Here is a 25,300-nt window from a genome sequence, read left to right as displayed (position 1 = left end):
AAATCCCAGCCTGGTGTCACGGGGGGGGAGGCAGGAGTTTCACACAACGGTTTGCTGCAAAGCACAGGGCACCCTGCAGCCCCCACGGCACGTCCCCAGCCCAGCCTGTCCCCGCCAGGCAAGGCTGGCTCCAGCCCTCGGCAGGACCCGCGGCAGCAGGATGAGCCCCTGACCGCGGCTGCAAGGTGGTAATTACCAAACCAGTTACCCCAGTCGCAGGTCTGGCTCCTGCTGCGCCCCGCACCGGCGGCGGGCACAGGCACACCTGTGCTGCTGGCCGGGGCCAACAAACCCACCTGTGGCTCAGGAGCCGCCAGCCAGGGGGGGCAACATGGGTAAGGCTAACGCAAGTGCTCCCCAAAAAGCCACATTTGCACCCCAGATACGCGCAGGGTGGGGAGGGAGCCGCAAAAACCCTGCGAAGGCAGAGCTGGAGGGAGACCCGCCGGGGTCCCACTGCCCACAGGAGTGGGCGGATGGGGGACAGGGGTCTCGCCGGGCCTTACCTCCACTTGTGCAGGGCGAAGCCGGGACACTGGTCCCCGCAGGTGGTGCAGGGCTGGCCCCGCTCCGGCTCCCCCGACGCCGTCAGCTGCAAGGAAGCGCGGAAGTCAGCCCCGGCCGCCGGCAGCGGGACGGGGGGGACCGGGGGTGCGCACCCAGCGGCGGGGGGCCCGCCCGGGGAGAGGGGGTACCCGTGGGGAAAGGGGGCACCGCACGGCTGGGAGGAGGGGCAGGGGAGGGAGCGCGGCGGGGCTGGAGCCGGGGGCGCCCCCGGGAAAGGGGCACCGGGCGGCGGCGGGGGGGGACGCACGCACAGCGCCGGGGGCGCCGCCGGAGCGGGCGGCGGGACGGAGCCACAGGTTGTCGCGGGGCGGGGCGGGGGGCGAAGGGAGGCGATCCCCCCCGCCCCGGCACTCACCGACCGGCCGGAGAGCCGCTTGCGGGAGCCACGGCCGAACATGGCAGCGCCGCGCTCCGCGGAGCCCAGCGCAGCCCAGCCCGAGTGCGCGGCAGCGGCCGCTCCGGCCCGCCCCCCCCGGCGGCCGCCCCTCCGCGCGCCGCCCCCGCCCCTCACCCCGCCCCCCGCCCGGCAGGCACCGCCCCGGGAGAGCCCGGCCGCCCCCCGCCCGCGCCCGCTGCCGTCACTCCGCTTCAGAGTTAACGACCCTCCGCCGCCCCTCCTGGCGCTGGCTGCGGCCCCGCCGCGCTCGGCCAGCACCGCCCGGCAGCGCAGGGCGCCCCTTACGCTCCAGAGCCCGGGTGTTCATAAACCGGGCGTCCCGAAGAGCGGGGGAGGCTTCTGCAGTGCTGAAGGGGCAGGCGCTGCAGCTACACCTCTGAGCACCTTGCAGCTGCGCTGCATACGCAAACAGGCTGGGCTCCTGGTCCTCTCCTCGTAGAGAACGGATTTAGTCCACCAACATGAGCAGGAGAAACGCAGGGATGCAAACCCTACCTGCAGCCTAGATGCCGGGTTGGGATGCAAAGCACCTGTTACACACGCAGAGCTCAGGGTCCTCCCAGAGCTAATGGTGGGCCTGTGGGGCAGGGAGCCGGGGGGGCGAGGGGCAGCCCACGCATCAGCCAGCTCCTGTCATGTATACGATGTACTATAAAGGGATCCCCGCAGCCAACAACCAGCCTGTACCCCTGGGGGGTTGCAATCAAACAGCACATCTGGTGCGAGGCAGAGCAAAATGAAACACGGAGAGAAGGGGGAGCAGCAGACACGCCTCGCGAAGCACAGGGGTCCTCGGAAACTTGTCCCCAGTGGGGATGGAGCAGCTTCGCCATTAGCATTTCACAGCTTCACCCCGTGGTTGTGGTTGTTCGCAGAGCCTGTCATCTCCTTCCCCTCCCCTTTGTTCCTCTGCCTTGCTGCCTCAGAGCTGCTTAAAACTGTAACGCTTTGATAATATTTTTTTTTTTGTTTAATCATTTCTCATTTTTGTCAATTTTTCACTTGTGTCTTCCTCTCTAGGAGACTGAAATAAGTCGGAGCTGTGTGGTTGCAAAAAGTTTCAAGGAGATTTTCAGTCTTTCCTCCCATAAATGTTAGGCTTTCTTAAAAAAAAAAAAACACCAACAACAAAAACAAACAACAAAAACAAAAAACAATGCAAACAAAAAAACCCCAAAACCCCAAAAAAACCACCAACAACAAAAATAATAATTAAAAAAAACCTACCACACCAAACCCAGGGAATTTTATCATGGAGAAACTTTTCTTTTCACAGGCTTTCTTCATGCCAGTGAGAAAATACTGCCATCCCTCCCTGCTCTGTTCTTCTGTGGTTGCTACCCTTCCCAAACCCTCCAGCTTCCCTGCGTTGCTCCCTTCTCCTATGTTTCCTCATTATTTTCCTCCTCTGTTTCTCTCCCAGTTTCCAGCTCTTACAGTGGTGCATGAATATGGTATAAACTCTGGAGGGAGGAGGCAATCTGATCTCTTCAAATACACACACGTTTTGTCACATGGTGGGCAACTGGTTGCAAACTGGGGTTTGACCTCATCTTAAAACCTCCCTACCTGCAAGCTGTATCTGATGTTGGATCCAGAAGTATCAGGGGTGCTGAGTTACTGTTACCTCTGCTGAAGGTCAGCAGGATTTCAGGAAACAAGCCTCGTGCAAGAGAGGGCCTGAAAATCTCCAGCACTTTGGGTGTCTTGCATAAGATTCAGAATATTTAAAACTCCAATTAAAACTGCTGAAATAAAAACATTATTGGATACAGGACTTATAACAAGATTCAACGTGCTGTGGGAAATGCTTTAAAGGTGACCTGCAAATCCTTTTTAATTGCTTTGCTGTTGCAAGAAATGCTGTGTGCCCTCAATAACAGGGCTGGTGAGGACATCTGCTATAAGTTTAAAACAGCAAAAGTAAGTCAAAGTTGGAGGGTGAATTCCTTGGAGGTGTGGCTGTGCTGAATCACAGCTCCAGTCTTCTGATGAAGAGGCAGGTCCTAAACTGGTTCTTAAAACAAGGCACAGTGGTCCCCTCCCTCTATCCCTCACTGTCCATGGGGCCACCAAACTTGCCTGCCACCCTGCACGGCTTGTATCCTCCAGCTTTATTCCAGTAGATGCTGCAGGTGCTGGTGGGGGACTCCTCGATACACAGGCAACAGGCAGGGAAGGCTCTGAGCATTGTCAGTACTTGCACCAGCATGTTCGAAAGGAGCGGGGAGATGAGGGCTCAGCCTGGGAGTGCAGAAGATGCAGATAAGAGGGGCGCTCACTGCTTCTGCCCTGGTGTGCTTGGAGGGGGGGTTGGGGGGGGCTGGGGAAATCACTTGCAGCCAAAGCTGTAAAAATAATCAGATACCAAAGACCCCAACAAAGTCAGGTCCTTCATGACTCTTAGGCTTCCGAATATCTCATAGGGACAGCGGTTTCCCTCTGGCCCAAGACATCCAGGACGAATGAAGGGCTAGTCAGCAGGACTCGATCCACATTTTAGGGACGCTCAGATGCTGCATCTACATAAGGAAACAGCCAAGCCAGAACATCATCTCTGGGATGTATTTGGGAAAGGGAGGGGAGACATTATCTCACTGGCCTGAACGTTCCTCTTCTCTTTCCTCCCCCAGAAAAGCTGCCAAGAGTAAAGATCTCTCAGGAAATAAACTCCCACTCCCTTGTTCTCACCATGTTCAAAGGGGGTGATGCACACATCCTGGCATGGCTGGGCAGGCAGGGGACAGCAACAGAGTTCCAGCCCTACCTGTGCTACCACAAGAGGTGCTGTCAAAAGGGGGTATTGTATTTTTGTTTTAACAAATATGTAGATCTTCCTCTTGAGAGGAGACAGACTCGGCTTGGAGGTGGGGGGTGTCAGATACTGCTGTCAAATAGGCTCAGAAACAGACACACATGGATAATATATGCCAGACAGTTTGTCTGACAAATTATTGTTTCTGCTGTCACTTAAATTGTTCTGTACGTCATCTTCCCCTCCCATTTCTATTTCAACCAAACCTGCCTAGAGATGAAACTTCTTCCAGCCCTCCTCACGACAACACCAGTTTAAAACCTAGTTGGCTCCATTCATGCACTGTGAGTGGACCCCTTTCCCTTTTGAAGTTATGGATGGCTGAGAGAGAGGAGGGAGACGGCAGGGATGCTCTTCCTTTCCTGCTCCCTGTTGTGCTTGATACTACAGAAATAATTATGATTAAAATCAAAGAGCTCAGGAAAAAGTAAAACGCAGCTCCTGCGTTAGCTTTCAGCCACAGCGTGGGTGGTGCAGGGGCTGACATCCATGCAGGAAAGTAGCCCTGGCTGTAGGGCAGGTGCTGCAGCGGCCACAGCATACCCAGGTGGCGTCAGCCCTTGTGGCTCAGCGGGTCTGGTCACAAGCCCTGCAAAGCATCTTAGTCTGACATGCACATTGAGCTGTGCCTCCTGGCCAGATAAATGCTCTTCTTCAAGTGACTTCAGCTTCTGGTAGCAGAAGGTGGAAAGAAGAAACCCATGTCATGTTCCCTGGAGGTGTTTAAAAGACATGTAGATGTGGCACTTAGGGACATGGTTTAATGGTGGGCTTGGCAGTGTTGGGTGAACAGTCGGATTCAGTGATTTTAAAGGTCTTTTCCAACCTGAATGATCCTGTGATTCTATGTTGCTGCAGAGCTGTTCTGCCTGCCTGGTGCCAGGGAACCTGCCCGACCTCACAGCTCTGCCAAGCCTCACCTTGTAGCGTGCCCCACATGGAAGAAAGGCAACGCCATTAGGGCTCTGCTCTCCTGGTGACCTCCATTCCCTTTGGGACATCAGCTTGAGCAATAGCAGTGGTGAAGTCACTTGTGTCTGAGCCCAGTGGGCAGTTCTTAGCACCCAGGAAGAGGAGCTGCATGTTCACAGCAGTAGCTGCAACCAGGGGATGGGAAATACGGGGACAACTTATGACAACAGAGACCATGGAGTCTCTGCCGCCAGCTGTGGGCCAGCACTTCTGGATGGGAGTTAGCTGGCAGATACAACACTTCTGTGAATGGAGCCAGGAAAATTTGCTAGTCTTTCCAGGAAAGTGTCCCCAGCTCTTCTGTCCTGCAAACCGTGCCTCATGTTATGAAATTGCCTCCAACATAACCTGCAGAAAGCTCTTAGCATCCCTCCATCGGTTCTAACATCCCTGTGCCTCCTACGGTCCAGCTCTGACCACCAGCACCGGGCAGCAGTACCATCAACAGAAAACACTGGATAAGGCAGAAAGCAGCTCTCATTTTGTCTGCCAGACCCATACACTTCTCTCCTCTGTGATGTCGAGGTGAATTTAGCTGTAACAGACTGAGCGAAATCCACTTTTGGTTCCTCCTGCCAGTGGGCTACACAGGTGAATTACAACTCAGCGTGAATCCTGTCACCATCTAGTATACCAAAGTTTGTAAGCGTCTGGCTGTTATTAGGCAGTTATTGTCCGAGACCCTTCAACAACAAAAAAAGAGGGCTTAAAAAAATGCCTGTAAGTGCCACAGCTGCTGAAGGAGCATGCTAGGGACCAGGCACCTATTTTACTGTATGGTTCTTCCACCAAGCCTCCTTCTTTCTGGGTAAACGTGCCCCCACAAGGGTCTTTTTGAAGGGAGACAATTCAGTGTTTCCGCTTATTCTGGCTTCGAGATTTGCAATTACTGCAGGCAGACAAGGCTGAGCATAAGCCCCAGTTTGAGGTGGGGATATGGAATTTCAATCTGTGCCGTGCAAAACAGGAACCCAGGCTGGGATGAATCATGCTATGTTACTTCAGTTTTAAATTTTTTTTGCACTGCGTAGGTTTTTCTAGGGCATATTCCATCAGGCACACACTGGTCAAATTCACTCTGAGCATTTATTACACTGTTACTCTGCAGTACACACACTTCAGATGTCAGAAACAGTTACAGAGTGGGCTTAGCAACTTAACAAACCCCTTCCATCATTTCTGCAGATCACCATACAGTTTCCAAGTGCTCTTTATCACAGCCATTTGACTACTATTTTTTTGTTAGATTTGTCAAGTTCTGAGGTATTTAGATTAAAACCGTACTGAGTAATTTCACCTTTTTTCCTTCATCAATACACTAATTTGTAAATATCCCAGGAATTTTTTTTTGTTCTCCCACCCAGGAATGCAAATGGCCATTATGTTCTCCCCAAGGTATCTCCAAATAACCCTTCTCCTTTTAACCTTAGGATTTTATTGTGTTAGTTGCTAGGTAACTGAGTAAGATTTATAGCCATCTATTGTTAATTTTGAAGGCAGTCTTCAATTTCTCTGTAAATAGCATTTGGGAGTTGGAGTCCACACCAATAAAAACTTGCAGCCCAGTCCCACTCCGTGGAGAGGAGCACCTGCTATGAAACACGGAGCCAAATGGATACATAAAGCTTACCCCCCCCCAAAAAAGGGCCCTGCCCCTCTCAAACCAGCCAGGCTGAGCACTGCTGGGGTGCTGGGGGGACCCCGGGCTCCCCCAACCTCTGGTTTTGGCACAATAAAGTGTCGGTGCTGGGGCACGGGCTGTGGCGGGTGCTGAGTGCATCCCGGCTGCCGCCCCGCTCCCTTCCCTCCGGCCCCTCTCCCAGCCCCTTCCTCACCCTTTGCAGGCTGTTACTCCCCAAAGCAACAGCTCTGCAGCTTTTCCCAGAGCTGCCTTTCTTTGCTGTCAGGCTCAAGCATCCCCAGGCACAGCTCTACCTCGCCTCTCTCGGAGGCGAGGCGGGTGGTAGATGGCCCTGGTTCATGCAGTTCCTTAATGCTTTTCAATTTGAGGCTAAACAAAGCAATCAAGTGGGGCTCTGCCAATTTGCACAAAACCTCCTCGCGCTATAGCAACAAGTAATTTTCTACTACCCTCCGCCCCCCACTCCCTCGAGCTCTCTTGTGGTCCAGCAGAATTATTTGCTTTACGCTGTCAATTCACACTCCTTCCATGCTACTTTTACTTCTCAGGACCGTTCCTGAAGATGGGAAAAACCAAACCTATCTGGGTTAACTCACAGAGAAGCAAGTGTCAGCAGCCGAGGCAGGTGGTGAGCTTCTGGGAGCAAAGCCATCCTGCCCTTCCCTTGCAACAGCACTGCAAGCATCACAGATACTGTTCAGTCCCTCACATTAATCATGCTTTTGCCATCCCACAGGTAGAAAAGTCCTTTTATTTTTTATTTTTTTTTAAAGCTGCTTTATTATCTCTTCTCATCAGTTAAAAAGAAAATAGGTGACTTCTTAGTGTTTCACAAGATGGAGACCTGCTGATAAATAGGGGAGTGAGATATCTGACAAAACCAGGGTGCTGGTGGCTGTGGCAGGGCAATCACTCAAATCAGACAGAAGTTAGGTAGCTGGGCTAAGGGAAAATTCAGAAAACTATGTCTATGGTCCCTGAGATGCCAGAAATGGTCTCTTCTGGCCACCGGTGTTGTCAGGTCTTATATTTATGCTGGTGTTACCTGCTGGAGATAGTTTCTTTGGACAAGGCAAACAGCCCAGGACCTACCTGCTCTCCAAAGCTTCCGATACTCCCAGGCTGAATGCTTCCGTACATTTAGGCTCTGGAAATGATCAAATGGGAAAATGCCATTAGTGAAACCCAAAAGCAAGTCATATCTGGAAAGCTTCACATAGCACTTGCACAACGTGCAGGAAAGATGCTGAAGAGCAGGATATAACCTGATTGTCCCAGGCACCTCGGGCAGGCAGCCCTCAGGGGTTATCCCAAGTGAGCTACACACCAGCACAAGGCGCACCCGCTCCATTTCCCACATGGAGTGGGATGAAGCTGTATCTATAGAGCTGTTGACAAGAGCCACTGGAAGGACTTGAGGACACCCCACTTTACACAATTCAGTCAGCAGAATTTAGCAATATCTCTAAAAGAAATGCATTTGCAGGGCATCGCCTCTCCATTTGCCTCGCCTGGATGGGACAGCAGCTCCAGCAAGAGCCAGCAGGGCAGTCTGCTGTAGTGCCCTTGGCTGCGATTTCCTTAGGTCGTCTGTGCCGCTCATCCAGATTGTCCCGAGACACTCGGATTTGAAAAGACCTGGTCCGCCCAGGGATGCCCCAGGGAGAGAGCAGTGAAGGAGAGAGGAAGGCAGCAAAGACCTTCAGCAGCTGAGCCGCAGTGAGACGGGGAGAAAAGGCCACCGGCTTCTGCCCTGACGAGGCAAGGCTTTCCCTGCCCCACCATGCCATTCCCTGCCGCTGCCAGGGAGCAAACCTCTGCGCAGCCTGGCCCACGCCATATGCGGTTTATTATTTCAGAGCTCAGTTATTTGCCGGTTCAGCTAATGCGGGTGTGTTCTATCCGTAGCTGCATTTTCTCAAGCAGGGCTAGGTTGCCGCCAGTGGGTACGTGTTTGTTCCAGCTAAGCTCCGGCAAGGTGTCAGCCTCAGGGGCAAGTGCACAGCTGCATGCTCCCACCACCACACATCTGGCCCCTGCTCCTCAGGGCTAGTCAAACCCGAGACAACTTCATCCCGGGAGCCCAAGCCATGTATGAGGCCAGAGCTCCAGCCCCTGGCAGCATCAGGTACCTGCTCACATCCTCTGGTGCGGGTGGCTTCACTCACACCTGCCAGGGGAATTACAGAGGCATGGGAGCAAATAAGCCCCCGCTCGTATTTGCTCGTTAGAGCAGCCAACTTGGACACATTTGTTCTTCCCAGTCAGTTTGCAGGGAGCCATTCCCGCTTCCCTGCTACTGTGAGTGGGAGCAATTAAAGCATTTCACAGCAAATACTCCTTTCTGCGTGGTTTGGGGGATGGCAGGCAGTAAGCAGTGAATAGCTTCAAAGAGAAAGGTCAGCAAGCCAGTGAGGATGGATTAGTAAAGGACAATGCAGCAAAGACCTGATTAATTTAATTGCTCATCTGAAATGTAGTCACAGATGAAAGAAGGATGAAGAATTTATAAGCATATGAATGGAGCCAAGTAATGATTTTAAGAGAGAAAATACACAGAGCCTTGCCTCCCCCTGCACCCTCTGCCCTGCATACAAAGAGGTTTGTATTCAGAGATTACTCCAGACTTCCGTCTCTTCTCCTCATCCTGTCTTCTCAGAGATGGAGACATTGACTACCAACAAATGTTTAAGTAGCTGCAGCTTGATATCACTGCTGGCAGCTCGGATTGAGCAGGAGCATTAAAGCCAGGCACGTGCCCACACCCGCATGGAGACATAACTTGGAAACAATTTGGACTTTTATGCTCCCAGCAGAACTGATGTTTTCCTGGTGGAATAGGATTGACGTGCATGGCTTCAGCCTCTGCACTTTATAGCCAGCCCCTGCCCTGAAGGACCTGAATCAGCTTCACAATGGAGAAACATACTTCTACCTTCCCTCGGCTTAAAATGGTACCTACATCAGATCTCCCCGTACTTACAGTCAACAGCTCATGTCTCCAAACACTTCAGAAGTAATATTTATAACTAGAGAGAGGCAGCAGTCATTTCATGGAAAATTTCACAGGTTTGTTGGTTTTGTTGTTTGGGTTTTTTTTGTGTTGTTTTTTTTTTTTTAATTGGAACAAACAAACAAAAAACCCACCCAGGAAATAAAGTATAAAAACCATATGGGTTAGGTCAAAACACTATTCTCTCTTCTTTGGTTTGATTTTCAAAAACTGTGCCTTATGTTTGGTAATATAAAATAGCTGAAAAATTATTCCAACTTTGAAGTGGAAACTCAGACTCTTCTGTGAAGGCCAAAAATAACTTCTTAGCATTCATCATCTCACTATTGCAAAGAGAGGTCAGAAACTTGTCAATTAAATCTGCTTCTGGAAGGCTACAATTCCAATTGCCTGGATTACTCCAGCACAGGCAAAAATCTTGGAAAACACTGCAGTGAGATGGACAGGCACCACTCTTGGCCATCGGCTCCCGCCTCCGGCACAGTGCAAACTGGAGAGCTGCCTTCGGGAACTTGTACAGCAAAGGGACTCATCCCTTCCCACCAAATGACCAACAGCTACTAAGGTTAGTGGCTGCTGGATGAACTTAACTGTATTCCTTAAAAAGGCTTGATTTGAAGAGTTCTTGATTTGAAGAGTTCAGGTGATGGTAGAGCTTACCGTGTGGGCTGGGCTGCTTCAGCTAATGACTCCCGGGTTGGGCTGAACACCGGTTGCTGCAGCACCAGCAAGCCATCAGGCTGCAACAAGGCACTACTGTCAGTCAGATTCTACTGTCCTTGCTGTTTCACCTCCCTCCAGAGGCCAGACCACACTACTCCTCCATCCAGCCCCCCTCCCACAATCCTCAGGGCTATTTAACTACTTAGCTGAACGAGCTACAGCTGTACATCACCCATGTCAATCAACCCACTGCCTTCGAGGCACGGCCACAGCTGCATGTTATCAATGCTAATCAGCCCACTGCCTTCATTCCTGTACAGTCTGTGCCTTTGCCGGGTGGATGGGAGAACAGCGTCACCTCAGTGCCCTTCCCCCAGCACAAATGCTTTCTCTAAGCCAGCCCTCAGCTGTCTGTCTGGGAAGAAGAGTCATGCTGGAAAGACCTACTAGACCACATTCAGAAGTGTCCCAGCGGAAAATAGTCTTTCAAGCCCAGACTTCCCTCCTTGGTCTTTTCTGCCTCTCCTCATTTTTCAAGGCATTTCCCCGGTTTCCAAGGCATGCCTATGCAGGAGAAGGATGTCTAGCAAATGTCCTGATTTAACACTATCTCCTTGAGATGTGCGTTTCCAACAGCCTCCAAAAAATGCATTTTATTTTTCTATAGAGGAAAAAATGCACATTATTGGGGCAGAAGAGGACACTGAAGAGATGAGGCAATCACCTCTGAAGCAATTAGTCCTCATCAGCTGTACAACGAGGCTGCAGAAGAGTGCTGTAATTTTCATAGAATAACTGGACCTAAGCATCAAAAGTGTTAAAATGACTCTTTCATTTTGCAGGGCTGGAAGGTTAGATATGATTCAGTGGCTGTGCAGAGACCCACGGTTGGCTTAATTCCAACTGCATCTCATGTTTAGAATTTTTATAATTATTCATTAAAGAAAAATTATAGGAAAGAAAGATACCTTTAACATATTGGTCATTTAAACTACGAATCATGCTTTTGAAATACTGCATGTTCCGTTTTCTGCATCTGACAGAATTTTAAGGTACCTTTCTTGTGCTGTCTCTCTCCTTTGGGACTTGAAAACCAGAAGCTGAAAAAGGCTGGAGCTGCCAGCACTAAGAGATATGCTGCATTTTCTGTGACAAAGCATAAGGAACATACAAGCGAGGACAGAAAAACGCAGCTTCTTTGCTCTTACCTGCGGCCTCTGGGGCAGAGGTGATACAAGACTCTGGCTGCAGTCTGTCACTTGGGTGCCCTCCTGGGAGCTGGTTCCCACATTCGCTTCCTTTTAACCCAGATTTCTTCTACCTGATTTTTTTTGTATATTTGATACTTTTTTTTCAGACTTAGAAAAGTTGGTATTTTTTTTGCACATTTCTTTAAATAGCACTGCTAGCAGTGTGGACCAGGTCTGGTATCCCAGCTCACCCTTCAAAAACATTTGCAAAATGAACCGTTGTGTTCCCTTATCGTCCCATGGCAGGGGATGCCCTGGGTGCATGGATGGCAGCATCAGCCTGTCACCAGGCACATCCACGTAGTGCACAAAGCACAGCTGAGATGTGCTCGTGTATGTTTTGTACCTCAGGGTGCTCCTCTCCTGGACAGAAATTGGGGACTACCAGTCTATCTGACCAGCAGGGCATGAGTGGACGGCTGTGGGTATTCTCCAAGGTAGTTCCTGGTCCACAGACTCCAACGTGGGCTTGGGACAGGGCTCCATATATATATAAACAACCTTATTACCCTCCCTTATTCTTTTTGCGTGGGACAACCAAGCAAGGAACCCAAATCTTGGAAATAAACACCAGCACAGAAAGGAATGTTTACCATTCAATGTATTATTCCCTTGTGTACAAAGTATTTTGCCTCTATAATAGCACACAGGTATTGAAATATGATGGCAAATGCAGAAAGACCATACAGACATGTCTTATGAGTCTTTTCATTTCCTTTTGAGTATAAGCAGAAAGAAAAGAAACACTGTACAGGAAAGTGCTTCCAAAAAAAACCCCAGTTTGTAGAAAAATAATGGCATTGATATACAACCCCCAGAGCTGTTTCCTGAACAAGGATTGTCTGATGTCTCTGGTCCTCAAAGTCTGCTCCTATTTAATGAAGCTCATTAATGAACCACAGGATCAGTGATCTATCTTTTTTTTTTTTCCCTTCTAGTTTATTTAGTTTTGGTTGTTTTTTTTTTAGGTTTCTCTTGCTCTGTTAATAGCTGCTATGAAACTATACGGTAGAAATGAATGTGTACAGGTCAAAATAATATTTCTTTTTATAAATAGCCATTCACTTCATTAGAGAAAATATAATAAGCCTGTACTTTCTAAGCACCACTGTTTCTTTCTCAAGTTCATAGTGCAATTTTCCCTTTTCCCCTACAGAAGTTTACATAAGTAATTATCATTAAAAAAAAAAATCACTATTCCATTACTACTCCTTCCCCCTTTCCCTTTTTCTTCTTTCTCTTTCCCTTTTCCCCTTTCCCTTTTCCCCTTTTCTTTCACCTTTGAAATGGTATTTTTGGCATTTTTCTCAGAAAGGTAGAATCTATGCATAGACATACAACACAGGTGAAAAATCAGCCTTTCTAAGATATGATCACATCTACTGATGCGCTATTAAGCCCAACCCCCCAGATTACAGGTAAGAGTCTCATTCTCTCCTCGTAAGTCTGAATATTAGTAAGAGCAGCAGAGGCACACAGGGAACACGTGTAGGGCAGCAGTTCTGTGGCTGCTGGACTGTAACACAGCCCTGCTTTCGCCTGCGAGGTGCCTCCCGGCTGACGTGGACCAGTGGATCCCTGACTGCCAGGCTGACAGCTTTCGCTCTGAAGGCTGGACACAGCCCAGCACGCACATGGGTTATGAATCCAGGGGTCGGATCATTCATCACGATTGATCTGACTGTTGAGTAACAGACTGATTACACATCCTTTGGGGAGCTCTGCAAAAGACTCACACAAGATCCTGAGGTTGCGTGTTTGTGAACCGTTTGCATCCAAAATTCAAAGTTATCTGAAGTAGCAGATAAGCCTCTCTGGTTTTCCAAACTGCTGGCAATTTTGTGCTGAAAAGCTTCCTTTCCTTGTACTTTGTGCTCCTGGCTACCCCGACATATAAGGTGAAGGGGCAGCATCTTCCTATCACTAAGTAAAATTGTGGAGAAAGAGATAAGGGACATAGTCATAGACTACAAAAATAATCTGGTCACATCACCCCCGTTCAACGTGCTACGAAGCTCTGCAAAAACGTGTCATGCCACAAGCGGCGGGCTATGTACAGGCGGGAGCCATCACACAGCCGCATTCAGCGCCTATGGGAGATGTCTCCTCAATTTTTTTTTATATATATATATATAAATAAGCCAATGCTAAAGGTCTGGTTGTACATGGGATGGCGGATAGGCAAGGAGCACAGATGCCTTACCAGGAAGATCTGAAGCAATACAGAAGTAGGTGTAAAGCAGCTTGTTTTTGAAAGGGGGGGGACAGAGTTATCTGTAAGTACAGAGTGATCTTGTTGAAACAAGGCAGAGCTGGCACTGAAGCCTCCCTTTTGCAGATGGTCTGTGAGTGAGTAGGAAGCTGGGGAAACGCTGCAGGTGCCTGCAGTGGAGTCCCCCAGCCAAGAGGAAGGGGCGGCTTGGCTGTACTTGCTGTCCCCCATCCCCTGCTGCGGGCCCTGTGGTCCTCACCAGCCCCATGGGGAGGTAACAGGGCAGGGATGCTTTCAGCTTCAGGTCAGGGTTTTGTGACAACGTCCGTAAGAAACTGCATCGCATCTCAGCGCGCAGCCCAGGGAAACATATGGCCCGATCAGCCTGTCTGGGATGAGTTAATACCCCGCTCCCAGATGGAGCCAGGAAGCACAGCGGCACATGCAATTAGGAGACAAAGATACGTTTTTTTTTAAAAAGCAAGTTCACTTCAGAGCCCTGTGAAAAAGGGGCTCGAGCTGAAGATCCACCCACAGAGGAATTTTCCTAAACCTGGGGTAGATCTTCATTTATTTGAATCACCTGACAATTTTTCTGCTTTCTTCCCTTTTTCACTGATAAAGGCACTGGATTAACTAAAACTACAGAGCATTAATAAATATCACGTTAGCACCAAACCAGCGCTTTTAGCACTGGCCACAGAGGTCATGTGAAATTCAAAACATACCTAAAAGATAAAGATTGCTAATGCAACTAGCACTGTATTCATTGTCATGTTTTCCTTGAGTGCTGTTGGCCTAATCCCTAAAAATAAAATTTAAGCACATCTTGTGTATTTTCCTTACATAAAGACAGATTGAAATGCCAAAAATACCCCTATGCAGATTGTGTAGCACCGTAGAGGGCCAAAGCAGCCCATAACTGAAGGAAAATTACTGATTGAAAGTAAACAACTGAATACAGTGACAATAAAGTATCACTTGTCATAATGCTACATATAATGTAGAGTACGCAAAATGCAGTGGTTTGACTGCAGGATTTAACAATAAAAAATAAAAATAGTAAAAGCAGCCTTAATATAATGATTTTACGTACAAAAATATTAAATCAAAATAAATAATTCCAAACATAAATATTATACTGTACATTAAGAATATGCGATCTATATACACACATAAACAGATAAAAAAGTGGAAGGCAGAGGTATTGCATCGCTATCCTTCATCCGTCTCATCTCCGCTGGCTGCTCTCAGAGAACCTGGAAAATACAGACAAGGTGCACGTTGGGGAGAGATCATCATCTTTGCCTCTGAAACCTGTAACTAGCGAGATTGGCCCAAGAGCGGAGCCAAAGCAGGTGCCAGCAAGGTGGGACAGTGCGTTTCCAGTTGACAGTGTTACACCCTTAAGGGTTACTGGGGGAAGCAAGGGCTGGGGGCACCAGATCCCATCCCTGGATGCTGCTCGGGTAGGCGGCTGTCACCGACTTTGCAAGCGTGGCCTGTTCTGCCTCTTCAGGATGTTTCGGGGAAGATTTCCCTTCATGTAGAAGCAGCTGGGAACTCACCATCGCTATAACACCTGAACATCGAGGCCTGTTCCAGATGATGGAGTACACTTCCCACAGTAACCGCCACATTTTCCTACTACTTTGGTACCATCCTGCAGGCAAAACCAGAAAATAACATCTCACGTGAGGGCTCAGGAATGCCATGCTGCAGGAGGGCCAGATCTAGGTTATTCTAGCCAGGGATTTTAATAGAAAATGTCTTGGAAGGGAAACAAATTATGCCTGAATCAATCTACAAAATCACTGTTATATTTAAACATATGCAAATGTAATTCTCTTTAGTGCTAGCAGGTCAGATGGTGAACACAAATAAGAAAGGGCAGTTTTGATTTATGGAGTTGAAAGATGCCCAAGGAGAAGGCCATTTGAAGGGATATCTCAAGGGTATCTGCTTTCTCCAGTTTGCCCCACAGTGAGTAACTGTCATGAGTGGAAAGAGCAAAATCACACCTAGACAATAACAGCTCCTCAGCTGTGCCTGTGCACGTGAAGGGCACGGGAAGGATACTTGTAGGCAATATCAAGAAACATCCATTTGGAAGGGAAAGCCCTGGAGTGGCTCCAGAGCCAAGACGCAAGGGAAGGCAAAGGGGTGATGCTATGCCACTCGCTAAAGGTGCCATCCCCCCTCACTCTGCATTTCCACAGCCAGAAGAGACCAAGGAAAATGTGGAGTGGTCCTGGGGTTGGTCCAGTCTCCAGGAGAGCCCAGCAAGCATGGTGCAACGCTGGGCTTGAGTCATGAGATTAATACCTCCATCTGGCTGCCTTTATCCCACCTCTGCAGTCTTTCTCCTCTTGGTCATTGCAATGGACAGACAGTCCTTGAAAGGAATTCAACCCTCAATTACCAGAAAATTGGACTTAAGTGCAGGGCAAGCTTGCACAAAGCATTTATTTTTAAACGAGCTCCATCCTGCCCTTGACACTATTGATCTGTGATTGCAGCAGGCTGCTATCATCTCTTCCCACTATGCCTTTCTTCTGCTCCTGTGGGCAATTACACCTTTGAAACAGCACTTGACAGATGCCACCGGATGATGGAAGTAAGAATTGTCTCTTAGACTCCTTGTCCCTTAAAGTTTGTTTTAATTCTGCCACCTGTGATGGTGTCTGCTCTCCGCAACCCCAGTCAGCTGCCTGGGCTTCTCCATTCTGAAGTGGAGAATAGCAAAGCACCTGCCAGAACTAACATACAGGGGTACTGGTCCTCTTCTACCTGCACTGGTGGATGCTTTGCTGCAGCATGGTCAGACCAGTAGCATTTAATTCTCCTTCAAGAGCACCAGCACTGACGAGGCTTACGGGCTCAAGGGGCTCTCCAGAGCCAGGGAGACTGAAAGCAGTCCAGGAGAAGGTATTTTGCAAATTGTTTTTTGTTAAATGATTATGGTGACCTCCTTAGGAGAGTTTTAACAGGGGCAATCAGTATGACTCACATGAAGTAAGAGCCAAAAAAGCAATCCTGGGTTTCTCCAATTTCAGGACATGACACAGAAGAGACAGCGTGAAGGCACACAGTGACGGAGGTGTTAACAGGCAAGCACATTAAGCTGTCCAAGCTCAGATTTGGCTGTGGGGTGATTCTGAAGGCCTGCCTGGCTTACCTGGAAGCCTTCGGTCCGCAGAGCCCCTGGCAGCTGCGGGGGACAGAGCCCCAGGGCGCAGCGTGCAGTGGGGCAGCCCCAGCCCACTGCAGCACCAGTGACTCCAGCCTCCCCCAGGAAGGTAAACCCAGCCCAGTGGGAAGGTCCACGTCCTCCACACTTCATTAGCAATGTTTTGGGAATAATTCCTACTCAGAGCACTCACCTGGCACCCAGACCCTCTCTGGCAGGTCAAGGCAGCCCTGACTCCGTGGTCCTGCCTGCCACATGGTGCATGCTCTGTGCTGGACATCTCGGACAACTAATTAAGGATATGTCTGCCCCACAGCACTCAGCATTTTCAGCTTCACGGTTAAGCAGACTCACTAATTAATTGCAATAACTCAGATCAAGTTAAACCCACTAGCCTCCCCCAGTTACGGGCAACACTTTCATGTCAGATGTTAGTTCTTTGTTAGTCTCTACTTGGAAGATGTTGCCACGGAAGACAACGTGGCAATTAAAAACTTCTTTTAAGTGGGTATAACCATAATTAAAATCACAACTTACTGGGGATTTTTGAATTTCCGACACCGCGTAATTCCCTTGTGAGAGCCACTTTGCTGTTCCTGTTAAGGACAGGCCTGTCCCGTAAAGGTCTATGCTGAAGCGACCCTAAAAAACAAGCAGATGAGCTCAGTTAGCCTCCAAAAAAGCCATCCTTTGGCCTCCTGTGGCTTGCCACGGTGTCACTTTCCTAATAGGATCTTGCCATCAATGTTTGGAATTTTCCCCATCGCTCTGATAGTGATCAGCACAGATTGCAGGAATCACAGAGTGTCTCGGGTTAGGAATTTCCTTCTCGCTGGTGGCTGCAGGGAAGGAAGGGTTTTATCTTGGCTTTGTACTGATTTCTCAGTTTTTCACTGCTTTTTCTCAGTTTTGTGCTGCTTTTTCGCCGTTTGCCAGCTGAGGGCATTCTCGGCTTTTCCACGGCAAACTGTGGAGCCTGACGTGCTCCAGCAGCTGATGGGAAAGGTACCCCAGGGATGTGCTGCAGCCACTCTCACTGCTCCCTCCTCAACTGGAGAGGGCACACTTGTCCTTATTTTCCTTATTTTCCACTGGGTTTATTTCCCCCCCCCGGCCTCAACTTCAGTAAAATCAAAACTCGTTCATTCGTTTATTTCTTAAAAATGTCTTTCGCTTCACTCCACCCTGTCTCAAAATGCATAAGATGGATGGAAAAGTAAGGGCTATGCCTGCATCCAATGCACAGCCCCCCAACCTTCCCCTTCACCCCCACGGTGGACCCCAGCCCTGCCCGTTTCTGGACCCGGGGGGGACCCTTCGGACACATCCCCAGGCTGACCCACAGCCCAGCACGGCTGCACGGTACCAGATGGCTGTTAGCTTTGCTCCTCGAACTGCCTGCCTTGGAAATGCCGATTTTCTGTGAGGAGCAAACTGTCTGGGTGAGGTGGATGGATATTAACATTCATGAGCCTTCCTGAGGTAAGAAGTCAACCCCTAAGCCGCTGAGCTGTGCAGGAAAGTGTCAGCTCTGAAAGCAGGGAGGGAAGGAGATGGAGGGGTTTGCCCTCTGCCGTCTGTTGCTGCGACTCGCTGCTTAATGCCCTTTGCAAACACGGTCCACCCACTATCTTGAACTATCCAAACATATCACTTATCATCCCCCAGCTCCACAAAAGCTAGGTGTGCTGGGAACACCGAGCAAGCCACCTATATTAGTCTCCTAAAGACTTTGGAGAAAGCGTATTTTTTCCAAGCCACTGGGCTACAATGTCCTAGATCACCTGCCAGAGCTACTGAGGAGGCAACGTAGCCTGTGCCCCGCTCTCCATGTTTGCATGGCCAGGCACCTCACGGCGCTGGGACAGGCTGGATTTGCCCTGATGTGCAGGCACCACCTTCACTTTGTCAGCATCTTGCCAGCCCCGAAGTGGAGTGAGTGACGGTCCCACCGTGTTGCAGTGAAAATAAGCATTGGGCACGGGGATGGTGGGGCAGCAGCTGGCAGCACCACTGTGGTCTCTGACAGACGGGCTGTGTCCACCCAGCAGCAGAAACCCAACCTGTTCCTGCAAATGCCCTGTCCCCGGGCCTCTTCCCCTGGAGATGCCATGGCAGGAGTCCCACTGTCTGTCTGCTGCCTCCTCCATCCAGAGGGGTTATCTCACCCATTTCTGGTGGTGCCAGCAGATGTGAGGTTGCAGAGCGCAGAGGAGGGCATCCTGACAGCCTGATTCATTGCTGTTCCCCTGCCCAGCGCTTCCACTGAGCCCTGCCGTGGACTGATCCCCTACCTTCACCTACGCATGCAAAGCCCACCCCTTCTCCCACAGCTTATTTCTTCCTCCTTTTCTCCTTTACTGTTGAGTGAGGCCCTGGGGAATGTCCTGATAACGACCTGTCATTTTCCCATATGGAAAATGCAAAACACTTTCTGCACAGACAAAAGGAAAAGTTTCCCATGGCTGAGATGAGAATGTGATGCTCACAGAGGTTGGGCTGATGTGATCAGCAGTAATTAACAGAGGGCCTGAACATAACAAATGGCACCAATTCCTATGAAATGCTATTGTCAAATACCTGTGGGCATTTGGCTGCGCTGTAGCAGTCCCCAGCAGTGGCATAAGGAACAGGTCGTCCATCATGTGTCCGTGCAAACTGTAAATCAGTCGCTGTGGAGAATAGTTGGTGAATAACACAGAAAGACAGATGCAGGGAAAGAGACAAAATAAATGTAAACGTGCTCTTCGCTAATGTTTAAATTCACTAAAGCTGGTTTCATACATTAATCTTGCGAGTCAGACTGGTGGTTTTCTAGTATTAAATCCCCCAATTCATCCCACATGTGACTGCCAGCACATGGGCACTGAATTCAGCAGGACACGGACATGTTCAACATTACAGCTCAGTTTAAGCACATCGGTGATTTAGGGCCGAAGTATAAATAACGACAAAACTCGACCCCCTGACTTGTTTTTTATTTATCAGAAAATTCCCCACTTTCAAGAAGGCATGGGGACCTCCTAAATCTCCTCTTAAACAAAGGCAAACAACCATCTCTGCACTCTCCGGCTGCCCCAGCCCAGGGGTCGGGGTTTCAAAGGGAATTGGGGTATTTTGCTCTGGAGGGATCTGAAGTAACCGAGACTCATTTAGATGGGGATGTGAGATAGCTCCTGCCTGACAGGGGTAGGTGCCCAGATCCTTTTGAAATTCAAAGGGAGCTGGTATCAGGTTCCCTGAGGGTGGTTCCATTGAGATCTTTACCTAGGAGCTTTTACAGACTATTAGTAGCCTTTTACAGATGGATAGACTGGGAGGTCTCAGGGCTTGAAAATTAAGTGATAAAAAAACCTTATCAGATAAAGCGTCATTTTACAAGGAAGGATTTTGATTCGCTAAAAAAATCTCTGCTATTTACTGAATGAACACCCAACGGTATGTTGTATTTTTAAAACATTTGCTGGAAACTGATAGCATCCCTGGAGTCAGGGGGTCTGAAACTGTAACCCTACGGGATGCCGTGGGCTCTCTGGCAGCAGGATGGCTCCCAGCTCCCATCAATGATGAGAGACACAGGGTATCACTTATATTGCATAGTTACAGTCCCTTCCTCCCCTGCAAATCCAGGGCCCCAGCTCCATCACTCTCAGTCCAAGTTACTTCCCCATGGTCTGGCTCTGCCAGGAGCCTCCTCTGCCCTGGCCCAGAGGGAGCAGCATCCCATCCCCAGTGGAGTCCCCTGCACTGGGATCTCCTGACACATCTGTGGGTAAAATGGAGGGGCAGCTCCTCCCCGGTTAAGCTTTCTGTCTGAGTCCAATCTGGAAATAAAAACCTTCCGAAAATACACCGGCCTGCCGGGAGCACGCAAATATTCATTCTGCATAGCAGATGCACCAGCAACTGTCTTAATATTTTCCTGTATTACAGAGAATTAGCATGAGCATCTCTGATGTACTCAAGTTGCAGTCTCTAAGCGTAAAGCAGCAAACAGGTGACCAAGTTTAAAGGAAGCAGCTTTTAACAGGAGAGCTCAGGAATATTGCTCACTAGAGTCCTACTGCTTGCTTGTAGTTACAGCTACATTTGCGTAAAATAAACATTTTTTTTTAATGGCAAGGCCCTGTTTTTACTCACTTATTATTTGCATAGTGTTCAGGTCCAGCCTTACTTTGCTGAAGGTGGAAAACCCAGCTGCTGTGTAATCTTTCCTACACTGGCAGTCTTCTCGTCTGCTCCCGTTATACGGACATTCAGTCGGGTTATGCAATCTAAATCAAAAGAAAACCCTTTCTACTCATGACCGGAAAATATTGCCAAGGAAAATAAAAATATTGTGAAGCTCAGGATTAAAGGATTTCTTACCTGTATCCATACACTTCTGAAAAATTCTCTGCATCCCCATTTACAAGGGTCACATACTCCTTTGGGCTGTCAGTGTGCATCCCAGAGCAATACACCTGAGAGAGAGAAGCCAGAATTTTGTCAAGCATCATGTTCAAAGGGACCGCTGAGAAAACCAAAGATAGAAAATCCAAGAGCAGAAGTGAAGAGTGCATGCAGGGTCCTCTTGCACCTTTAGGAAATGCATTAACTATCAGTCTGTTGCTGAAATGCACCTTTAATGTCTTTCCTTTGACTTGAAGGAAATATTCACCATCTTCAGTGACACCTTTGAGGTTTTTAAGGTCTTTGCAACTCCTTGGTAATTCACCTGAAACAAAACAGAAATACTTGTAGTCACTGAGCAACTGTACATCAGAATTTCTTTTGTAACACTATGAGGCATCTAAAGCACCAAAACGCCTTGCTTATTTTTAAGAGGTTTCCCTGAAGTGCCTTAGTGCTTAGTTGGATGGCTCCCAACGCTTGGTAATATTGCATATCTCTAGGAGTTTGATGGGAAAAGATGCTGAAGAGAAAGGCAAAGGAAGGTGAAAATCCGCAGACTTACAGTCATGAACGTTGTGGCATGTCCTCCTCTCTTCAGGTTTCAGATCTGCAGGGCACAGGCTGCTGACCTGGTCATCGTTTGTCAAACACTGCACCGACCGGTGCATGACTCCGATGCCACAGGTGACAGAACACTGCAAGACAGAAGTCAGACACTTGTATTTTATCTCAGAGGTTTCTGGGCTCCAGAAGAACAGAGGCAGATGGTTTTCCTTGTATCAAGAGACAGCAGCAAAAGCCCCCGTCCTGCAAAATGTGGAAACGTTGGCTGGATTTTAATCACATCAGTAGTCTCTTGGATTATTAATAATTTCATTATTATTATAATCATCATTAATTAGTTCAAGAAAGGCTACCATATTTTGCTTAGCACTTCCACACTTTACTGTATGAGGAAGTTGGTTAAGGTGAACCCATGAGCTCAAGTGAAATTGTTTATTTTTCACATTAGGAAGGTGGTACAAGAGAGGAGTGTTCAGCAGAAGGCCTGAAAGGTATAAATCCTCTCCTGCTGGCTTGGAGACATTGCTTGGGTCACTGACAGGGGCCTCTGAACAAACCTGACATGGGTTGTTATTTTCTATCCAAATTGCACCAAAAAACTGCAGCCTCCAAACCCCGTCTCCCTTCACTCTCTGGAAAAATGGCTAAATCTGCGCCAACGCTGGGTCATACCCAAACAGCTCAAATCAAGGGCAACCTTAAGGCTGATGTTGCACGAGCTACTGGAGTTACTGAGCTACCAGCTCGTCCAGGCTAGTTGCTGCTGAGCACAGGCTATGGGGTGGGTGGCATCTTGCTCCGCCTCTGCAACTTGTTCTTTCAAGTACTTGAGAACTGAAAATCAGCTCTTCCTACAGGTACCAGGTTAGCCTGCCAAGAAAACGCTGCTGCTCATCTATTTAGAATTGATTAGACTAAAGGAGCACACCATGAAGGAGACTGTCTTCAACGGCTCACGGTATTTGCAGCGTGGCGATTACACTTCATCAGGTCCAAATCCATAAAACTTAACTAAGGAGCTGAGCAGGACTCTTTGCCCATCAAAGGTGATGGTATTTTACATTAAATCCCTTTGAAAAACAGAGATGAGAAGGGTCATGGCCCTGGATAGTCACTGGGACATTCAGCAGTCCAAAGCGAGGAGGAAGGGCTTGCTCTCTGAAATGGATACTCTTTGCAATGAAGTTGTAGTAACGAGTTGGACATTTTGCACTGAAATTCTGAGGGAAAATGCCAATTAATTGAGGCTGAGCTCTTTTGCTGTAACTCCTCTGCCCTGACTTGCAGGCAGGAACTGAAGCTTCCTATGGGTCAGGAGGAACTTTGGTTTCAAACAGCTCTTCCATTTACTGCGACAGCTTCCACTGCATTTTGCTTGACTTGACCCTCATAGCCTCGTAAAGGTTTGACAAATTCCCACGAATGCCTAAGCTGGGCTAATACATCAAATTTATGGGAGAAACACCACATTTCAAAGAATGTCAGAAGCCGAAAGAAGTGAAATGTTACCACCTTAACTAAAATTTGATCTTGTAGTTCAGGCCCCAGAAGAGGCTTGACACAAGTAACTTTGGCAGAAGGGCGAAGTTCTTTCCCCTGCCCTGTCCCAGCATTTGGGGGCAGGGTGAGAGGGGGAGCAGGGGCGAAGAAAGAAAAACCTTTAAGGTTTTAAGGCTCTAATTACCAGTGTTTTGGCTTACCGGTGGTTCCCAAGTCTTGCTCATACACATGGCCAAGTGGGATCAACCCCAGTTGCCAGCTATCCATCAATCCTTCTATCACAGGGCTTTCCAACCCTTGTTTTCTGACTGTGACTCCACTTTCTGACTAAGCATTCAGCATGATTGTCAACACTGCCACAAATTTTGGCTACATCCGAATTTTCAGCAATCATGACTCTGCTTGTAGCTGCTGGGACTCCCCAACACGATGGGTTTCAGTCTGGAGCACGGAGCCCTACACACACTGGGGCTGCTGCTGCACGAGGGTATTCATCACATTAATTTATGCAGCTCTTAAACATTCCCCCACCAAACCTTCAGACCATTTCTCTAGTGTAAAGAAAAACGTTTGTTGCAATTTTGTTGGTTAAGGAAAAAGAAGTTTGCCAAACTTACGCTTCCCCAGTTGCTGACGCGCCAGGACGCCGAGACAGGGCACTCCCCCAGGTAGCAGGGCTGGATGTTGGGTGGCTGCGTGCCAGGACAGTTGACAGTGTTCTGGTACCCATACTCGTAGTGGTCTTTCCCAGTGTAAATCTCACTGCACGACACGAGGCGCTGCCTGTATCCCTTCCCGCATGTGACGGAGCACTGTGGGCAGAGGAAGCGCCTGTTAGCACCATATGCTTTGGGAAGGCTGCCTGGAATGGGGAAGAAAAGCAGGCTTGCCAGGTTTTAAGATGGCAAGAATCTCCGTAGGATCACCAGTAGCTGTTTAAGCCAGCCATGAGTACTGTGAGTGGCTACAAGTGGGCTGGCACCTGACACTGACCTCCAGCACCCCATTCCTCCCTGTGCTGCCCCTACAGCTGCTCCAGGACTCCCTAGTCCAGGTTGGTTCCTGGGCAAAAAAAGGAGCAGAAGATCCCTGGGAACTCAGAAACGCTTCTGTGATTTGGGGTTTCTCTTTTTTTTTTCTTTTTTTTTTTTTTTTCCCTGTGGGGATACACAGAAAATGATCAAAATTGACCCTGAATTGCAGGTACTTGGCAGCAACTGGAAGGAAGGGAAGGTTTTCTTTGTAAATACAGGACAAACAGTGCTTCTGACCTCCTCACCAGAAGGCTGAGTAGGAGCTGGGGAGAGCTGAGCTCTGGCTCCGTGAGCCCTCGCCCACCTCTGTCTTCATGGGCTCGAGTGCTCCCGGGGGTCACAGGTGTGGTACTGGGTGGAGGGTAGCTGGGCAAGGGGCAGCCAGGGCTCCAGCCTCACAGGCACCCTGATATTTCTCTTAGGAAACCATCCAGGAGACCAGGCTGCTCTGAGAAATTCTCATCTCTCTGCATTTCTCCCTCCTGCGCTATCTCGGGTGGCTTGTCTCTCCTCCCCCTCAGTCCTGGCATGTTTTCTTTTTTCTCTTTTCTTGTTCTTTCTTTTTAATCAGTGCTGTGTCAGCAGCTGCCTTGTCATTTCCCTCTGCTGTTCCTCCAAGTGGAAAGTAATCCTTCACTCGCTGCAGAAGGAAACAGGCTGAGATTAGCCCGGGTCCTCCCGCGTGCAGTGCCTGCTGCAAAGAAAACTCATCTATTTTCCTTGCCGAGCCCTCTCCCAGCCGTGAGGGCAAACCTGCTGCCTTCACTGACACCGAGTCCTCGCTCCTGCCAAAGATGGCACCGAGGAAGGACATGTCCCCATGGCCACATCCAGGCTCGCCTTTCCCCAGGATGCTCACCCAGACCCTTGCACAGCTCACAGGGCCCTGGAGCCCCCTGGGAGGGGATGGAAATAAAACCAAATAAATAAATAAATAGATGAAATAAAATTACACAAAAGCAAAGAGGCTGCCTGCTGAACACAATGTGCTTTGGAAGAAAATTGCCTCTAGACATTAGCTAGGACTCTGAGCATGCTGGCGTTCAGTCTTAGTATCCTGGTCTTCTCCCACAGCACTGCTCCTTT

The 25,300-nt window shown here is 49.0% G+C and overlaps 2 protein-coding genes across 6 annotated transcripts in view; both read right to left on the bottom strand.

Moving 5' to 3' along the window:
* PRICKLE2 (prickle planar cell polarity protein 2) overlaps positions 1-1,013 on the bottom strand; it is a 109,034-nt gene extending 108,021 nt beyond the window's left edge. The window contains exons 1-2 of the mRNA XM_056337969.1: positions 923-1,013; positions 507-592 (exon numbers count right to left, since the gene is read on the bottom strand). Coding sequence (XP_056193944.1) covers positions 507-592; positions 923-964 — 128 coding nt within the window. The 5' untranslated portion in view covers positions 965-1,013. The remainder of the gene's footprint in view (positions 1-506; positions 593-922) is intronic.
* Positions 1,014-11,902: 10,889 nt separating this feature from the next.
* The window catches only part of ADAMTS9 (ADAM metallopeptidase with thrombospondin type 1 motif 9), an 86,636-nt gene continuing 73,238 nt past the window's right edge, over positions 11,903-25,300 (bottom strand). For 3 of the 5 annotated variants that reach the window (XM_056334784.1, XM_056334788.1, XM_056334785.1), the window contains 9 exons: positions 23,798-23,992; positions 21,679-21,811; positions 21,344-21,438; positions 21,090-21,184; positions 20,862-20,995; positions 19,302-19,393; positions 17,259-17,363; positions 15,100-15,194; positions 11,903-14,790 (listed from right to left, as the gene is read on the bottom strand). In XM_056334784.1, coding sequence (XP_056190759.1) covers positions 15,105-15,194; positions 17,259-17,363; positions 19,302-19,393; positions 20,862-20,995; positions 21,090-21,184; positions 21,344-21,438; positions 21,679-21,811; positions 23,798-23,992 — 939 coding nt within the window. In that variant the 3' untranslated portion in view covers positions 11,903-14,790; positions 15,100-15,104. Of the gene's footprint in view, positions 14,791-15,099; positions 15,195-17,258; positions 17,364-19,301; positions 19,394-20,861; positions 20,996-21,089; positions 21,185-21,343; positions 21,439-21,678; positions 21,812-23,797; positions 23,993-25,300 lie in introns of those variants that run through there. The other 2 variants (XR_008821261.1, XM_056334789.1) reach the window with 2 other exon arrangements.

This window comes from Falco biarmicus, chromosome 4 (assembly GCF_023638135.1).
Source record: "Falco biarmicus isolate bFalBia1 chromosome 4, bFalBia1.pri, whole genome shotgun sequence".
Taxonomy (NCBI): domain Eukaryota; kingdom Metazoa; phylum Chordata; class Aves; order Falconiformes; family Falconidae; genus Falco; species Falco biarmicus.
The sequence above is the reverse complement of the archived record's forward strand: the minus strand, read 5'-3'. Positions and strand labels throughout refer to the sequence as shown.